General features: G+C 44.8%; 2 protein-coding genes across 3 annotated transcripts; both read left to right on the plus strand.

Annotated features, from left to right (window-relative positions):
• Nucleotides 1-62: 62 nt before the first annotated feature.
• On the plus strand, nt 63-1208 carry Vti1b (Vesicle transport through interaction with t-SNAREs 1b). The gene has a single exon (XM_065432734.2). The coding sequence runs from the start codon at nt 226-228 to the stop codon at nt 907-909; it is 684 nt and encodes a 227-aa protein (XP_065288806.1). The 5' UTR covers nt 63-225; the 3' UTR covers nt 910-1208.
• A 2564-nt stretch (nt 1209-3772) lies between these two features.
• On the plus strand, nt 3773-17226 carry LOC135902565 (G2/mitotic-specific cyclin-A-like). 2 transcript variants are annotated; one of them, XM_065432733.2, is made up of 8 exons: nt 3773-4216; nt 5059-5317; nt 5462-5595; nt 6488-6711; nt 11947-12151; nt 14120-14233; nt 15984-16117; nt 16739-17226. In XM_065432733.2, the coding sequence occupies exons 1-8, from the start codon at nt 4019-4021 to the stop codon at nt 16785-16787; spliced, it is 1317 nt and encodes a 438-aa protein (XP_065288805.2). In that variant the 5' UTR covers nt 3773-4018; the 3' UTR covers nt 16788-17226. The 2 variants fall into 2 exon arrangements, with proteins under 2 accessions (XP_065288805.2, XP_065288804.2); XM_065432732.2 differs by having other exon boundaries at nt 3774-4216; nt 5056-5317.
• The last annotated feature ends 2082 nt before the right edge of the window (nt 17227-19308 follow it).

Genomic DNA, 19308 nt, shown 5'->3' on the forward strand with positions numbered 1-19308 from the left:
GCTTGTTTCTAGTTTTATTTTTGCAGAAGATGACTTCAAGAAACGTAATTTTTGAGCACACCAGAAGAAAGGCTTGGCTTGACATAAGGCGACTTATTTTGGATTTCTGGTCACAGGATAGCAGCTGGGTGTTTCCGTCGATTGTGTCGTCTGATCGCATGGTAGACAGTAATTTTGGGTACCCATTTTGTGCGTTTGGCCGGGTGCAAGCCTTCGAGGACCGCGATGTCATCAGAAAAGTTCGAGGACCTCGAGGAGGACTTCGTTTCACTTATGGAAGACATACGGCGCAAACTGGAGAATGCAAAGGGACGGGGTGGTGTCGCCGAAAGCAAGAAGTCTCTGCTTCGTGAAGTGCAGCGCAAAGTGGACCAAGCCAGCAGCGTCTTGCAAGAGCTAGAGCAAGAGGCGAGGGCGGCGCCGAACCCTTACCGCGTGCACATGAATTCCAAGACGCGAAAGTATCGCTCGGAATTGGACGATGTGAACAAGACCGCGGCGTCCCTGGCTGGCGGCGTCACGCACGTCACCATTGCAAGGCAGGACCTCTTAAGTCCGTCCAGCGTTCTCGGTGATTTTGGCGCCGGCGACCCTCAACGGAGCAGACTTTTGCAGATGAACGAAACGTTAGACAGAACCACAGATAGTCTGGCAAGAACTTTCCAAGTGGCCGCTGAAACTGACCAAATTGGGACGGCTGTAGCCGAGGAACTTCGCACTCAGAGGGAGTCTTTAGTGCGCACGAAAGAGAGGCTAGAAGAGACCGATCAAAACCTCACCACGGCCCGCAAGATATTGCGCACCATGTACAGACGTGTTATGACGAACAAATTGATCCTAATCGTGATTATTGTTATCGAGATTTGTATCCTGGGGGCCCTGATATACTGGAAGTTTATCATGAAATGAAGGCCTGAAGTGAAGTGTTATCGTGAAGTTGCGAGATTGCTCGCCGTGTCTGACTGTCGAGACAACTGATCTTGTTACTTTCTTCTGTGCTCCCAACTGTAAACATGAAGCAAAATGTTGTAAGTTTATAAATGTGGTTGTCGTGACATAAGTTAGTTTTACGGGACCTAATTAAAGCTTACAGGTTTTTCTTTTTTTAATGCGCATCATGCAGCTTTTCTAAAATGTTAAATGTTTCAGACAGCTTGTTTTCGTGCATGCCTTTTCACTAGCGTGGCGATAAATTTATTACTTTATAAGTGTCTTGATCTCAATTGTTACTATATATATTCAGTGCAAGTCCTACATTTACATATATATTATATATATATATATATATATATATATATATATATATATATATATATATATATATATATATATATTCAGTGCATCAGTCCTACATTTACATCCGCATTCTATATCAATTTGTATTGCATTTATTAAAATTGAATCACTCTAACCAGGCTGCGAAGTGCACCATACTCTATCAGTTGACCGCGGTCATGCATTATGCAAAGAATACGGTAATTGTAATTTATTTGCACGAGAGCGAGTTTGCGCTTAGTGGCGTGCTATGCAAAGCAGAGAGCTAAGCGGATGAGCGCCTGCAAGCCTACCACATATCGCCTCTTTCAACTGCAAGATTATGATCAGCGACTCTAGTATACGAAACACGTGCTAAACCCCATTGGCGCGATTTTGTGCGCGACAGCGACGAGCGACGGGTTCGCGCGACGGATCGGGCCGTCGCTTGAACAGATCGCTCGGTCTTGTCGCGCGATCGCTCGGTTTTGCAAATCTAGAATTCGTCGCTCGTCGCCCGGAAGTGCTATGAGCGACTAGCCAATAGCGCGAAGCCGGAACTGAATGTACATAACTCCAGTACTTCCGATTATCGCACGGAACGAGCAAACGATTGAATTTTTATACGTGCAAGGATAAGAACCTACTGCAAGATTTTCAGAAATATTTTATGCTGCTTTTTACAGTAAAATACATCAACTTAAGTTAATAAAGCACGCGTCACGGTAGTTTCGGCGCCTATATTGCTGCCCTCATACCGGCAACACTGGGGAGACGTCGCTCGAAGTCGTCGCTTGCATGGGGTGCAACTTGTAGGCGACGAGCGAACGCGACAGCCATCTCCATCGCGTCGCTTGTCGCTGTCGCGTGCAAGATCGCTTGCATGGGGTTTATACCGCGGCATGCAAGCGATCTTGCACGCGACAGCGACAAGCGACGCGATGGAGATGGCTGTCGCGTTCGCTCGTCGCCTACAAGTTGCACCCCATGCGAGCGACGACTTCGAGCGACGTCTCCCCAGCGTTGCCGGTATGAGGGCAGCAATATAGGCGCCGAAACTAGCGTGACGCGTGCTTTATTAACTTAAGTTGATGTATTTTACTGTAAAAAGCAGCATAAAATATTTCTGAAAGTCTTGCAGTAGGTTCTTATCCTTGCACGTATAAAAATTCAATCGTTTGCTCGTTCCGTGCGACAATCAGAAGTACTGAAGTTATGTACATCCAGTTCCGGCTTTGCGCTATTGGCTAGTCGCTCATAGCACTTCCGGGCGACGAGCGACGAATTCTAGATTTGCAAAACCGAGCGATCGCGCGACAAGACCGAGCGATCTGTTCAAGCGACGGCCCGATCCGTCGCGCGAACCCGTCGCTCGTCGCTGTCGCGCACAAAATCGCGTCAATGGGGTTTAGCTTATCGCCTGGGCGACAAATCTTAAAAAGTTTATGTATGGGGCAAGAAGTCACTTGGTGGAGATTGCAAACGGGCACCTTGGCCAACTTAACGCTATATATATTCTAAGATTTATCCTTGGGAATACTCTGCTCGTGCCACGACAGTCGAGCGGTCATATAACATGCTCGGCTCGGACCCAGACCAAGAACACCGGTTGGTACAGCGGATTGAGGAGGCCTGCGGGCTTCTGGCCGCTTGGTGACCTTTTAATTATTGATGCTAATACTTTTTTTTTTACGAACGAACCACATACGTGGGAGCCTTTTATTCCACAGTTGCTGTGTTTTAAATAGCTTCCCCCGAGTGAAAGTGCATAGGTGGAACCACGACCGGCTTGTCGTGGGTGGAACCTACGACTGTAGCGGCCGTCTTAGAAAAATGAAGTGGAACAAACTTGCCGAGACCTCAAGAACAAGTACCGCTAATTCAAGCTTTATCAGATGTAGTACCAATTAGGCGTCTCTTCGAGCACCATTTTCTGAAGCTAGATCTGCTTTGTCATTTTTGAGCCTGACTTGCACAAGTGGGGGGAATGGAGAGAGGTGGGTTTATAGTGGTCGTGGGCGATCACGGAGTGGGCGATCCTGTCATCCGAAAACTGTAGCACCTTCAAGCAAGTATTGAAAGCCTACCGTTGAAACAATAAAGAATGCGAGCTGTTAAAGTACCGTTTTTTTTTTTACAGTCACCGCATTCCAAAAATATTCGTGGATAGGTCAAAAACGTTTTTGTTAGCCCTCATCACGGAGGAAGGAAACATCGTCTTCAAACACCACTTCCGACTTCACCGGCATTTGCGGTTATTCGAAAGTCCGCTTGGTCAGCTTGGATACTGAAAAACCTTATACTACGCAGAAGCCCTATTGTCAGCTATGAAAAGTGTGCTAATTCACGACTGATCCCTCATCACTCGGTTGTCTGTCGCAATATTTTTGTGATACGAAATTGCTTATCTACCCGCAAATGGCGCTGCAATCAACAAAGCGCGCGCACGCGCGCGAAGTAATGACGTATAGGGCACGTGATGAAAAAACGCCGAACGCTATTGGCCCATTTGTTTGGGCTCGCCTGAATCGCGGGGAATTTAACGTTCGCGCACTCAGCTGTGGGACGGCCATTCGTCAGTGGTTCTGCTGCTCTGATACAGCGGTCGTTACTCGGGGCCGACGAACTCGGAATTCCGGCAGCCAGCGACCGTCGGACGAGTAGCTTGCCACATGAAACGACAGGACAACAGCCTCTGAAGCGGCGAGCGTACCGACATCGTAAACGAGGTGACGCGCTTTGCCTGTGGAGGAACGCTTCAAACATGGCGAGGCGTAACGCCACCTCGACCGTTGGCTACGCTGACGAAAACTCGAGGCCTTTTAACCTGGCCCCCAAGCTAACCACGAACGCAGAGAAGACCTCCTTGCCAGCTATTCCCAAGAGACAAGCACTGGGATGCATCCAGACTAACCGTGTAGCAGAAAAAAAGCCGTTGGCGAAGCGAGACTGCGGCAACCAGGTATGGCCGACTTGCCGGTGCAGCGGCTGCGGGGTTCAGGGGTTGTGCTACCATTGTTTATTGTTGCACATGCGTTGATGGAGAAATGGTTTGTGACGGTGCTTGGGTCTCTTAGGCCTTTTGCTTATATATCGTAGTGCAGGCTGCAGTGATATTTTGTTGTGCGCGGGTTGCCGCTTTTGCCTGAACATTGAGCATCCTCGAGAAAGCGTTAGCTAACTTGTAAACAACTTGTTAACTCTCGTCTCGCTGGTCATCGCGGGCCAACGCTTAGTTAAGTGTATTGCTTTTCCTCTGAGACTTAACTTCAAATATATTGCACGCTTCTCTTTCTGTCTGCTGTGCTAACGCGCCATGTGCGCGCGGCGTGGGTCCTGCTACACTTCGGCGGTGTCCATTTATTCTCCGTTGCGAATACCGCTCGCGGTTGCCTGGTAGGCATACTTTATTTTGCATCAGTTGTCACTGGTGAATCTTTGCCCTGTGTTGATTTAGTGTACAGTTAGCTGACAAATTTGCATGAGTACCGATCTCCGTTGCAGTTTGACCTGCTTCCTAATTTCTTTTTGTGCGACTCTTGCGCACTAAATTACGACACTCCTTTGTGCAAATTTTCACATGCTGCTGCTATTCGGTTGCTCGGTAGGAGGGTTGCCGCAGCATTGATGTTGAATAATTAAGTATGTTAGCCGTGTCTGTAGTAAACTTGTAACCTTGTGCACGCGTAGGCCAACATATCTTTCCCAGCTGCTAAATGGTACCCCGCAACACTGTTTCTAGGCGAACTCGCAAAGGGTAGTGCTTTGCTAACGCACGCCACTCTTTTGCTGGTTTCATAGCAGCAGCAGCCAATTGCCCTCAGAAGGTCGGCACGGCTTGGAGCATCCACTACAGAGAACGCTCGGCCGACTGGCCGTTTTGAAGTGTTCGAAGAAGGTTCCTGCGATGCTTCCGAACAGCCTCGCGCGGAGCGCACAGTTCAAGCTGATGAGGTGGCTCCTTCTGCGAGCCAACCCCTCTGCCTCGCCGTTCCCTCGGCCTCTGTAAACTCCACGGCGGTGCCCATGTCGCCTGACTGTCGCATGGACGATGAAGCACTTCGTAAGTTGCGGGTGAATTGAGGGGCGACTTGGCAGTTGCTGGCTTTTACAAATTCAAACAAGCTGCTCGGACATGCACGGTGTCGACAGCTGTCTTTTCTTTCCTCTCACCGAACTCCTTTTCTTTTTTTTTTCTTTTTTTCAGCGCCTGGTGAATCTCCCATGGTCCTGGACACATCTCTCCATACACTCGAGCCCCTGAGCTATAGTGACGTCCGGGATCAAGAATCCAGTGCAGAATATGCACAGGACATATGCAATTACATGAGGGAGCTAGAGGCAAGTTTCTTGGGGAGAGGAAGGTCTTAACTTCTTGCCTCCCATGCCTGTTTCAAGCAAATTCAGTTTGGACAATCAATTCGCCCAGTGGCTTCTAACTTGATGATGCCATATCCAAGTTTATAGTGCAAAGAAGTGAAAGGATAGACAGGGAAGCAAATGAGATGGTTCTTAACCTCTAACGATTCAGTGCCTGCTGCATTTTCTCTCTCTCCTTTCCCCTTTCTTAATGCTTCGAACTTGTGGATAGGTTGTACGACACAGGCTGAATGTCAACTCTTGTGAGGTTGCTAATGCCACTAGGGAGCTGATGCACCTCATTTGTATGGCACTGCAAGGTTCACTTACCCATTTATTTCATTTACCTATTGCTTATTGCAAACCTTTCACAATGGTAAACTCCCTGCCCAAGTTGTCAATGTAGTTGCCTTCTATACGGACTTTCGTCTTCTACCACTACGCAATCCTGTAACATTGTTGCTGTGAAACTTGCCTTTCTCCCTCCTGATCATGTGACTTTGTGTAGAAAAGTTCAGCAAGCTCCATACAACACACTTCCTGTAACAGTGCATCAAGCCTTTTTGGCATCGGTGGTAACTATACACTGCCACTGTTCCTCAGTATTTTCTGTTCCTCTTTCATACTTCTATTTTAGCCAATCTCCTGGCAAGCTCTTCCTATTGTCTTTTCATTTTTCTGCATTATGCTGTGGCTTTTTGTTGAGCAGTCATCCCCAGCTGCATTTCAGTGAGGGTGTGCAGTGCTTTGCATGCATGTGCAAAGAAAACCCAGGTGTGCTTACTTAATCTTAAACTTCCTACAAAGTCCCTCTTCACTCTTGCGTTGCTTTGGAGCTCTCAATCTTGTCAACCATTTTCTTTTTGTCATCCAGGTAAGGATGGCCTGCAAAGCAAACTACATGCGGAAGCAGCCAGACATAACTTCATCCATGCGTACCATCCTCGTTGACTGGCTCGTCGAAGTGGCAGAGGAATACCAGCTGCACACTGAAACGCTATTCCTCGCAGTCTCCTACGTCGACCGCTTCCTGTCAAGCATGTCGGTGCAGCGTACAAGGCTACAACTTGTCGGCACAGCTTCTCTTCTCATTGCCGCGTAAGAATGCATCAGTTATGCAAGGGGAATCCCTCATTTGAGTGCTCTTGTTTGTACTGTAAAGCCTGTTATAGTAAATCTAAATAGTTAGAACTGTGGTCAAAGCAAGTGAAAAAATTGGTCCCGATAGTTCTGTTGTATCTCGTCAAACCCTCGGTGTAGTACGCAGCCAAATGCTAAGTATTTTGGGTGGTACTACCTCTTCGAACATACTTTATTGGAACAGCTGCAGGGCTCATATTCAAACGCTATGCATTGGCTGACGGTATTCAACATCTGCAAGTTTTCAATCTAGGCTACCCGAGCGTTTTTTGCAAGAGTTGTAAAAGTTGCATAATGCAGTTCCCGCACCTCCTTGGCAAATGTTCAGCAGTGCTTCATGTGGTTTGCCTCTGGCAAAGTTTTTGTTGCTTTGTTGAGACTAGGCCTATTCAGTTTCAAGGCTCTCTTTAAAGGATTACTGACGGCAAATTCAGGGTGTCTACCAACCGGGAAAACCGGGAATTCTCAGGGAATTTGAAGTCTGGAAAAACTCAGGGAAAACTCAGGGAATTCGTGCTTCTGTCAGGGAAAATTAGCTGTAACTTTATTGAAAGGGAACGAAAGTCGTGTTAATGCTGGCTCCAGTAACAGAGGAATCGCAATGAATCGTCATTGACGCCGTGTCATCGGCACGATGTATTGCCAGAGTAGTTAACGACCGATTTTTCCAGACGCTTTTTCGGACATGCCCGATAATCTGCACGGCTTTGCGGCACCACCACGTACTCCATATAGTAAATGTATATTGCCCTGACTGCAGGTCTGAAATGGCATTAATCAAAGCCGCCACCGCCGCCATTTTGATTATCTCGCCGCCCCGAACTGGCACTATCGCACGCGAATCCGCCGGCAGCCGTGGCCACCACCACGGCAACGTTAGGCCTAGCTGCTTCTCACGTTCGCTGTTAAGCTTCTTGCCGTGCGGTGCCGTGTTTTTCATTGAAAGAATTCGCCGCTGTCAGCAATGGCACCAACACCACGTTTGTAATCTTCGCCATTGGCTTCGAAGTTCGCAGATCACACACAGCGCGTTTCGTAATGACAGTTTCCGAAAGTTAGCTTCGCCTCATTACAGCAATGTTAGGCGGTGAAGCTTACAAGCGTGGGAAGGGGCAATTGTCACGGGACACATTATGTATTCCTTAAATATACGCGCGTGCACCCTCATCTCCTGTCACAGTACGAGCACTGATATGCCTAATAAGTGTACTGGCAGGCCTTAAGAACTTTTGCGGACGTGCCTGTTCCAATTTTAGCCCTCATAGGCAGTTAGAGACATGCATTCATTTTTTTCGGACTGCCCGATTTTCGGATGTTTTTGCGGCCCCTAGGGAGTCCGAAAAATCGGACGTTGACTGTACAACTGACCAAGAGGATGCTTCAAATGATCCATGGGGTGAACGTGTGGCAGGAGGAGGATGAGAACAGGAAGGACCGACGTCCTGAGGAATTAACAGGAAATGAAGCGTCCTATCACCTCTTTGAAGGAGCTTGAGCTCAAAAAACAAAGCGTTGGCTGATGCCGAGATGCAGGTGTCCTTCATTCAAACCAAAATAAGCTATTTAAAGCAGTGAAACCCTACACTGAGATGTTTTGTACGGGCAGAGAGTATGTCATTGTCAGGACAGTTGAGATTGACTTCCCAGCTGCTGAGAGAGAATCTTAGTTGTGACAAAGTTCAGGCCTCATACCGATGAGCTTGCTATCAGTTGATAGAAATAGCTCATATTCAAAAAATATTTACTTATGTATGCGTCTCCTTACACTCGTATTTGAATATGTTCGACCCAATTTGCAATGGGTTTTATCATTTTTTTCACTGTGCATTTTACTAACACCTTCCTTCTGTTTTCTTTTTAAATAAAATAGATATTACGCCTTACTATTCAAACTGGATTAAGTCTTTTTTTTTGTTTTGTTTCAACATGCTTACTAGAGAGTGACAGCATCGGGCAACATGGTGTCAGCCTGTCTTGACATAAAACAAAGTTCTGGCTCATTCAGGGAATTTAGCAAAAGTGCTCAGGGAAAACCTGGAAAACTCGGGGAATTTGGAAACGTCAGCTTGGTAGACACCCTGAAATTCCTTGTGCTGTTCTTTTGCTTAATAAGTAGCTATTCATCCTGCAGTTGTGCTATAAAAATATTCATTTGCTCCAGCACGCGATGAGTGCTTAGTTATATGCTCATATCTCGTGAACAGTCGTAGTTTTGACTTTGAAGAGCATTTGTGACCCTTGATGTACACTGCATGCTCTAAACAGCGATGATCATGTGAGCGTGCAGACCTGTGAGGCACGTTTGCGCACAGTCTACCATGCCATCTGGACCCCTGTTTCGTCTGCTAGTTTGATGGGGAAACCTGTACATTGCTACACCATAATAATACTTCATTGCGCTGAAGTCCACTGCGCAGTATGATCCTGGCATTAGTGTTCTGGTCTCATTTTAGCGCGTCTGCAAATGTCTTGCTGTTTGGAGTTTGCTGGATTGTTTCTCAGAGAGGTATGGCAGGAAAAATGCTGGTAGTAATTTGGCGACCGTATATTACCAGAGAGCACGCAACACTAACACTGCAACTTGCAGATTCTATTTGTTGGTGTCAAGTGTTGGTAGCAACACAGGCAATCATGAATGCGCCATACTTTTATAACTCCTTCTTTTTCTTTTTTTTTCTTTTTTTTTGACAGTAACACTGGTGTGACAAACTCAAATGCATTGTAGTTGTTGGACAGACTGTCACGAGATGTTGCCACCAGCTTCGCTACTAATGTTACCGGTAACACGATAATCTGTGAATGGCAAACACTTTGCACGTCAACTTAATGTATGCATATAGTATGTACTATTTGTATGTGGTCACTGCAAGCCAATGGTGAAACATCTTCCAAACACCAAGACAAGCCAATCGTGTTGTACATCGGCTAATTCAATCCCTGAAATTTGTTACATAACATCGTTTACAAATGGGACCTATGCTGATCATAACATTGATAGATGCAGCACTTGCTGGTTCGTCAATTGCATGAGCTTTGACATTAAATTGCTTTCTATGCTGCATTTCGGCTATTGATACTTTGCTGCGAGCTCACAGGTATCATCTGCAATGTATTTTACCAGTTAAATTGAGTTACAATTTTTGTTTCAATACCCCTTTAATAGTAAAGCTCCCAGCATGCACATTTTTCTTTTCCCCATGTGGTTTATTAAAGGGGGACCTGAACCAACTCTCGGGCTTGGTGAAATAAGTCCGTGGGTAGCATTCGCTACTTTGAACATCTCAACAAAGTTTTGCTGCTGTACATGATGGTTGCAGCTCACAAGTAGAGCGTGAAGTTGCCTTTCTTTCGAATGCTTTTCAAACAGAAGTCTGCTCCTCATTCCATTCTGGATGCTCTAGTTTATAATAAAGCCGATTCTCGTACGTGGCTGCTATTGGTAGCTGCGGTCAGCTATGCAGCGTAGATACCGCGGCGCCATGTGGTGCTGCCGAGAGTCCACTGGCTAAGCGAACTGCAGCTCGCTGAGCACAACAGTGGTTTACGTTTAGAGCATCGTAGTCGCCAAAATTGGAAGTCGCGGTGTCTACATTGACATCCAAAATGAAATGTGAACTGTGGGCATGCCCAACTCCGCTGTAGCCTTCGCAGTGCAAGACATTGAAGAAGGAACGAGAACACAGCAGAGACTGTGTTTAATTCAAGATTCATTTATTTCTCCAAGAGAAAAAGGCCGGGGCCTGCTTCTGCTGAACACACTGAAGTACTTTTGCAGCATAGTATTTCTGAAATAGCCTATTTTGACTTCGAGTGTCTTTCTCCTCTTAGATAAAAAGTGGTTAAAGACCCCTTTAAATTAGTACTGGGTTGCTTTTGCATGATACAGCATCAAATGCCATGCCTTCCCAGTACTTTTACATGTTCATGCTCCCTACCTAACCCTGTGTAACAATTGTACATGAACAGCACTGATATACATGTCTGCCGGCACCATTTAGACATGGCCATGGCCTAAATGCTAAAAAGGCCACTGTTAGTCAAGATATAACTGGCATGCAAGGCATGGTAGGGGGTAATGTTATCCAAAAGAAGGCAGGTTAACAGTGCTTTTTCATGCTACTCCCACAGTTCAAAACTTGTCTGTTCATAAGTCTTTCCCTGTATGGTTAAGGATGTTTGTGCAGCGTGTTACTCTGAGGAAAAGTGTGCTGTCCAGATATTCCACAACAAAGTCGAGGACTGTAGTCGAAACTTGGCATTTCAAAATTTACAGCGCACTCGTCTATTTTGCTTGTTTGTCTGAACTACGAATTCACTTTGCGATTCGTGTACTTCTGCTCACAGGTGTACTATAGCATATAGTATGATTTACATCCTACAGTATGCTATGAATCGTAAGTGCGAGCTATCTGGAGTTCTCGCTTGGCCGAGCAGGTGACGGTAATGTGTGATGCTCTTAAAAAGAAGTTTCATTGTTTCTAGTAATAGTTTGGGGGTCTTCCTTTGCTAAGCATTGCTAGAGGCACTCGGTCTTATCTTCTAAGTGTAATCCTCCCCTTACTGCAACGCTGCTGCCGACCCATTGCAAAAAAACTTGCAATAGTTTCTATGGTAGGGCAGGATTGTGCCATGACGATGCACTCTGTGTTAAAGGCTGAGTATGTTGTGCTGCTCGGAACGTCGGTGCCTTATTGCTCTGCAAAGAACACGGATGACCCTCAACTTTTTTCTCTAGAGCGTCGCATGTTAGCACCACCAGCTCAATGCAGAGAGTGCTCTGGCCACATATCGTGCGTTGCAGCTCACACTGAGCATGATGGCATTATGGTCCATCCTTATAGCAAATATGCAGGTAGTATTCAAGCCAATCAACTTTGTAGGAGAAATGTGCTTGCGGTGATGCTCGAAAGGGCATGAACTTCGATGAGCTGGCTGTCGGCATCAATATTACCCAGGAAATTTCAAAAGCTTCCTTGCTCCCATTCCCTCATGTCAAAAGTGAACTGTGATCCAGTCCCAAAATGCTAGTTTTGTTTCCTTCAATGGCAGACCGGCACTGTACACTCCTAACCACTCTATGGTTTTACTTATGTGGCAATGCATTCAGAGCTGTGCTGCGTTTTCTCCTTTGCACTTGTACGTAGTGTTTCATTTTGCAAAATCCCTTGCTTTATTTTTTCTTCACAATTGTAGGAAGTTTGAAGAGATTTACCCTCCAGAAGTCAGTGAGTTCGTGTATATCACTGATGACACTTACACCAAGCAGCAAGTCTTGCGAATGGAGCAAGTGGTCCTCAAGGTTCTTTCCTTCGACGTTTCTTCCCCAACGGCCTATGCCTTCTTGCTACGTTTTGCAGAAGTTAACAAGTGCCCAGACACGGTTACCTATCTTGCCCAGGTATGTATGTTCGTGTATGGCTGTGTTGGATGTGTTGGCAATGCACTTCATCACTGTTGCTGACCGAATTGCTTTTTGGCAGCATTTGCTCAACACTGACCCGCTATGGCATTTTGATGCTAAGCACAGATCTGCAGGTTCAACCTAGGACATGACAGCTGTATTTTGATGGGGGTAGACTTAAAAAAAATGTTTACGCATACTTACAGTTAACCTATTCACTGCCATTCGTGCGGGCCTTCTGTGCAGCACACTTTTTTACTGAAAGCAGGAATATGCTATATGCTCGTTTTTCTGTGTGCCATCGGTACACAGGTCAAATATTTAGTGAGAAAATTATGAAACTTATTTACATTTCAGCATCATTCAGATTTTACTGTAGTTTTTAGTCTCAAGCGATTCATTGTGTAAAAGGTTCAAGCTCTCCAGCATGGGCTGTTCTCTGGTGAATCGGTCCAACCTACAGTCAGATTCACTTTCTCCTGAAGGCTCGTAGAAAGTGCTGTTGTTGCAAGGCTTGTCATCACTGTCACTGATGAGAATATCCAGTATCTTTCGCTTGGAAAGCGCACACCGGCTACTGGAAGCCGCCACATTTTCTGTCACTTCATACCATTAATGACCAAATATATACAGGTGCATTCAGAAAAACTATTGCAGTCCGTCAGTAACATATCTAACCATGTTCAGATAACATGACGGGTGCTGGCGTCCATCAACAGCTTCGAGTAGTACAAAAATATGGCTGCCCGGCAATCTGCTGTATTCATCAACATTGCCATGGCAAGTGTGCCATGGCAATGTTGCTTTGGGACGTTCGTGAACACAATGTTATTTTCTTTTTCCTAGAATACTGACACACAAATTTTGTCTTGCTTTTGTATTCACCGTAACAGCCTAAATTTCTAAAGAGCACTATGACAAAAAAAATTGAACTGATAAAAATCTTGGAAAACAGGTGGGGAGTCGGCCTAGTGTTGCTCGAAAGGTTTACTACAAAAAGTTTTGCCAAAAGCTGCCAAAGTGGCCTTTCTAGTTTCTTTTCTTGGAAATGCAGGGGACGTGCTCCCCCCTCTTTTGCCCCCTTGGGTGCTGAGTGCGCTTGGCTTTAGACAGCAGTCATGTGTGTGTGCGTGTCAGTGGCATCTGATACCACTAGACTGCCAGAACAGGTTTCAGCGACTTGATGGCTCCTTTTTCACGTCTTAAGCCGTGCTGCACCAGGCATGCACTTGAAATGCGTGGCATTAAAGGGCAACTTAATTTCTTTCACTGTGCTCTGGGGCTACTAGCATTTTGACAGTAAAGTTTTCTTTCTTTTTGACTGCTACCCAGCCCATACCGGTTTCTTCTAGCGTGTTGGTTCAGTGGGCATTTCATGCTGTATAGAAGCTGGTTTTTCATTTCAGTTTTCTTTTGTTTCAGTATTTGTGAACAGTTCGTAAATTTGTTTGTCTGTCATAGCCCAGGCAGATGGACATGCTACACTGGTCATGGCCTTGACTGTTCTTTCGAATTACTGTTTCTCCAGTCTCTGTTTCTTCCAATTCATCAAGTCTTCATAAATCTCTTTGCCTGTCGAAGTCTGGATGGTAAAAAAGTTTATCTTGAGAATGGCGGTTGAAGGCTTAGCGCTCCACAGCATAGTCCACGGCTATCCAATACAGCAGTAAAGGGGAGGCAAACATTTTCTGTCGGCAATCCTTTCATATGCTTCATTGATTTTTTATACATTTTGGCTACGGTAAGCAATCGATCATCTTGTTTCATACGAGTGCTCTTCTTGATTTTTTTTTTTTTTGACGCATTTGGGGTCTGTTGAATGACAAGCGATAGCTGAAACACATTATGCCACTGTCTTAAGTGCCTCAATTTCTGCTGATTGCCTTCTTACTCCAGCCTGTTAACTCCTTAGAGCTGTTCATAGGCTCATTTCTTTTCATATTGGTTCATTTTCCCTCTCTGCAGTACTTCTGCGAGCTTGCACTCTTGGAGGATGAACCTTACCTTCAGTATCTACCCAGCATCATTGCCGGTGCTGCACTCTGCTTGGCCAACCACACTCTCAACAGGCATCCATGGGTATGTTTTGTTATTCTTTTCTTGGTGGCAGCTCTGCCAGCTAAGCTGTTGGCACACGTGCAAACATTTCAACAAAAAGATGTGGTGCCCAAGGCATGTGAGCAAGTGTACAAACGAAATTTTTCCCTTGTTTAGCATCTTCTGTTCAGTCTCACGATTTTGTGTTCCTAACTGCTGCATGTTGCATATCCATTTCAGCTGCTGTATGCAAATTGCACAATGCAAAATAGTGCATCAAAAGCACTGATGAAACAATGTTTAAGCGGTGACACAGTGGAAGAAAGTCGGCAATTTCTGGCTAAAAGAATTGTTTGAAGTTTCTTCAAAGAATGTCCCAGCAAAGTTTCTGCCGCAGCTGTGCAGGAATATTTTTACTACATGGGCTGCTGGCACCTCGGATATATATCTAAAGAAAAGTGCCTGTGACCACTGTTTTGAAAGTGCCTTCTAAGTTTGAGGAGACTGCTTAGTATGGAATGGCTATTATTGTTAGTCATTTTTCTTTTTCCCTCAAGCAGGGATTTCAAGGGTGTGATAGGACCCGTGCAAAGGCTGATCAGTGAAGTCAAAAGCAAATTTTGGGGCAGACGGTGTCACTTTACTACGGTTTACTGCCACATGAGGCTTTGTTCTGCCAAATCATTTTCGGCTGCCCTTTCGTGTGCACAATGTGCCCTGAAGTACTTTCACCATTTTTAGTGCACATACAAAGTCTACAAGACTCTCGCAGCGGTAATTGCCCATGCAGCCATCTGTTATGCTCCGGTTTGTAGAGTTGCTGGCGATCCACAAGTTCGCTTGTGTGTTCCTTATGAGCGAGCTCGACTGTATAAGGTGCAGAAGTGGTCAGCTTGTGTCGCATCAATGATTTTTGTACCCAAGTTTAGTCGCTTGAACTTATGAAGAGCCATAACTCTGACAACTTATCTTAAAGAGCTTGCCACCCAACTCTGTGCTATTGCTTTTGAAACACTTGGAATGTGCCAGTATATCGTCATGCAGTGGATTTGGTGCGTTTGCGTTTTAATGAGATTTCATAATGAAAGCGGCATGTCGTTGCCATTTGTGCTTCCTTGGCCACTGCTTCAAACTACACTGGAGCAGTATTCTCTTGTGATCACTTTTAAAGACGCTATCACTTTCGCAAGATTTTGTGACTGCATCTGAGAGAGCTTTCCGGACACTGTGCAGAGGCATTCACCGTAAATGAATGATCCACTTTTATAAAAGGTGCATAAGTTGACTTCAGTAAAAACTAAGCTTTGTTCCTCATAGCCGCATTCCTCTTGCCAAAATACATTCCCAGGAAATGGTAATCTGCCAAATTTTTTTTTTCTATTTCTTGACCACCTAGCATAGTTCACTATTCTTGTAACAATTCTCAAATTTCATGCTCTATTGCAATGCTTAATTTACTATAACATTATTATTTCACGGCGCAATTAAGTTTGGCATGTTTTTGTCGTCATTACGTCCCATTCTAACTGTTGTGGACCAAAAGTACCAATACATCGACCAGGTGACCTTTTTTGTTTATGCGCACACTTACTCTGGCAGATGAGTGGATGGCAGCACCAGCACCTTTACTCTGTCATGGCCAAACACCAACTACATAGTACTGCTGGTCAGACAGCTCCACTTCCCTTGCAGGCGCAGCCATGTGAACAGGAGAAGTTGATTGTCATGCTCAGTTTCATGACACCATTAGCAGTTACGTGCATTTGCGACAAATCTGTGTGCTTTTCTGCAGGGCCAGGATCTTGTTTCCTTCTCGGGCTATGAAGTGCACGCTTTCCGGGAATGCATCCATTCTATGTACAGCACCTTCTGTAACGCAGCCAGCCGCGACCAAAAGGCTGTGCATGAGAAGTTCAAGAGTCCAAAGTGAGTGCGGCTTTTGAATAATTCTGACTTTTTTTGTGGTACTGGATCTCCAATAGGTGCCATCCACATTGCACTTTGAGATCTGTTTCAGTTTAATGGAAACCAATTGAAACTTGATGTTCAGAAGCAGAGGATGTACTAGACACAACTCTTTCATGGCTTTCTAACAATGAACAGGTTGTGGTCACATAATGCAAGCATTCTTTTTATTGAGCACTGTCAAACCTTGCAACTCTGCTACGATGCTTTGGGCATACAAGTTTTGCATGTCCTGCTACATCGCAGGACATGCAATCCTGCAGGAGTGTGAAAAGTGGGTTTGGGCAGTGAATTGAAAAATGCATTGGCATTTGGTCGTGCACTTGCTTTTTTTCACTGCTGATTTTTGGAACAAGGAGCTTCGTGCTCGCTAAAGCGCACTCTAATTTTTTTCGTTTGCTAGTTTCCATGCTGTTGCCATCGTTTTAGCTTGTGCTGTTCATGGAATGTTGCCAAAAATGGCACAAGCCTGAAATAAACCGCACAACACTTACGACTAAAATATCTTTTTGTGTACTGCTGTAATCAAACTTTCAGGTAGGGAACTTGCACCACTGATGACTTTGTTTGTTTCCTGCGCAGGTTCCACTCGGTCGCCCACCTAAAGCCTTCACAGATGCTGCCCTTCTAAGTCCTAGCGTGCACAATGGGCAATTTGTGAACAAAGTATTCGCCTGCATGTATTTTTCTGCTCCATCGCTGGAAGCCTTTTGCGTACGGCGTGCAATTTTCATCACTGCCTAGTTTGCCATGATGACGTGTCTTGTAAGTGGCGAAACATGCTCTTAGTAAACTGCGACTTCAGCGTCCACGTTCTGGCATATGGCATTTCTAGTATTTGTTGATAATGTTTTAGCCTTTTAAATGCTGACCTCATTTGCGAGATACTCGTGCGTCACTTGAGCTGCGAGGCTCGTGTGCAGGGTGTCGAGGCCAATCATGAATTTTCCATCGTTTCTGCATTCCATGGGATGTAATGGCCTTAGCATTGTCATTTTTTCCTGTACATAGATCGTGGTCCAAAAGTTTTTTTACGTGACAATAAACGTCAGATGCTCACCACAAAGTGACTTCTTGCTTCTCATGGTTGAGTGTTTGCTTGCGCTAGCACGTTGCCCCAGAGTGACTGCAGCGACTACAGCGTAGGCACCACTGCCTACATTTGGTGGCATGAACAGTCGACTAAACAATTTCCAAGTGATAAGCGGCCCTGACGCACTGCAACAACATAGTGGAATGTCGGCCTTAAAGAAGCACTGTCTTGCAGATCCCTTGCAATATTTTTCCAAAACATCATGTTGCACAGTTACAAAAAAGAAAGCTAAATGCATCACACTTAAGAGGAAGCTTCAGAACTATCTAATTGCATGGTAACAAGACTTAAAATTGTCTAGTGAAAAGTTTGACTTGGTTGGAGCCACAGCTTCTACAATTGCTAGAACTCTGGCACTGTAGTTGTTCAGCCACCATGGAAATGATGGGTACTACATGGATCTGTCTGATCATTGTGCTTAGGGCTTAGACAAGCTTGTGCCTTTGTTTATTACACTTTATCTCGTTCTAAATTGGTCTAAATTTCGGAGATTATATACTTTCCTTTCATGAAAAAGGTAGCAACACTCTACTAGTTTACATAATTGCTGCTAATTCCTGTGGTTCCACTTGACTGCGTGTCCATGGCATAATGGTTTCGATATCTGTCGTTTTTGCTAGAGGTCCTGTGTTTGTATTCTGCCATCGGACAACTTTAACAATGTTTACTGTATTCTTTATGATGCAGTGCTTTCTTAAAAATGGTCACTTTGCAAAGGTGCGAAGCCATTTAAAGGGACACTAAAGAGAAAAATGATTTCTTCTGCATCAGTAAATTACGTCTTTAAGACACCAAAAACGCCATTCTTACTACTATAAGACACTTGGTAAGCCAGAAAAAGTGCAAGAACGAAAGATGGGTGGCGAAGCCTCCTTGAAGTTCCCGCATCTGGTCTCTCCGACGTCGTGGATTCTGATGGCATCTTCTACAGCCTACTTAATTATTTAGCGGTACAGATTGACTACATTGTGTTCTAAAGGAACGAAGTATTAAACGTAGCAAGTTTCGGGAACCTTTACTTGGTCAACGTGGTCCAAATGCGAAAACATACTTTGGAATCCCTGATGTCGCACTGACGTACCGGCGTCGGGGTTTCGGCGCGAAATTCAAATACTGATACTTCGACCTCCATTTCCTCATCTAATAATTCAACTATTTTGAAATTACTGCCTGCAGTGTTCTCAAACAATGCTTTATCAGCCTAAACCGATTTGTTTTGCTTTAGTGTCCCTTTAAAGCCGGAAGGATGACGTTTAGGCAAATCCATGGACTATTCATCATTCCTATGCTGGCATAACTGCCCTGCTTGCAGATCCTGTAGACAGTAGTACCACAGTTCCCTCTAGTAACATTATGGAACTATGGTTGGAGCCCTTAGTCCAGGGGCCCAATCGCCGAATAGAGGGGGTGGGGCCAATTGGACGCGAGGCTCGGAGCGACGGAGAATCTCCTCTCACTGTGAGTATGTTAGTTGGGGGGATGGTAAAGAAGTTTTTTTTTTCCGCTGCAACTACTGCACAGATTGAGTTTGTCAATTTTCTAAAGAGCTAGTCTAGTACCTCTGGAAGTGGATTTCTAATTAGGCTGTCAGTTTAGGTTCCTAAATTTCAAAGCTTCGATAATAAGGAATATCAGGTTTGCTTCTAACTCTGCTATAAAGAATATAATTATGTAAATTGAACCTAAATACATTTAAGTGGACAAAATTGAAGTACGTATTATGCCGCTAATTTGCGAGTAGGACTGTTTCAAAGCCCTTGTAAACATTGTAATAATTTCCCATAAGCTGCAAATTCATATGCATCATTTTTTCGCTTGAGAAGCTCTGTCTTTTGTGCAGAGTTGTGGATTTGTACCATTCTGTTTTCTTTAGCTTGCTGGTTTTGGGCAACCTTTTAAAAATTTGAGGTCCTAAATGGAGATTTTGCATCCTATTGAACTTGTCTCAAATGCAACAGCTTTATTTCAAATTAATGTATCGGTTGTCTCATAAAAGCATTTCTACGTCTTACGTTTATTTGAATTGGGGGAATTTCGGTTGGCCCTCGAGCTTCCTGAT

Source organism: Dermacentor albipictus, chromosome 3 (genome assembly GCF_038994185.2).
Source record: "Dermacentor albipictus isolate Rhodes 1998 colony chromosome 3, USDA_Dalb.pri_finalv2, whole genome shotgun sequence".
In the NCBI taxonomy this organism is placed as follows: Eukaryota; Metazoa; Arthropoda; class Arachnida; order Ixodida; family Ixodidae; genus Dermacentor; species Dermacentor albipictus.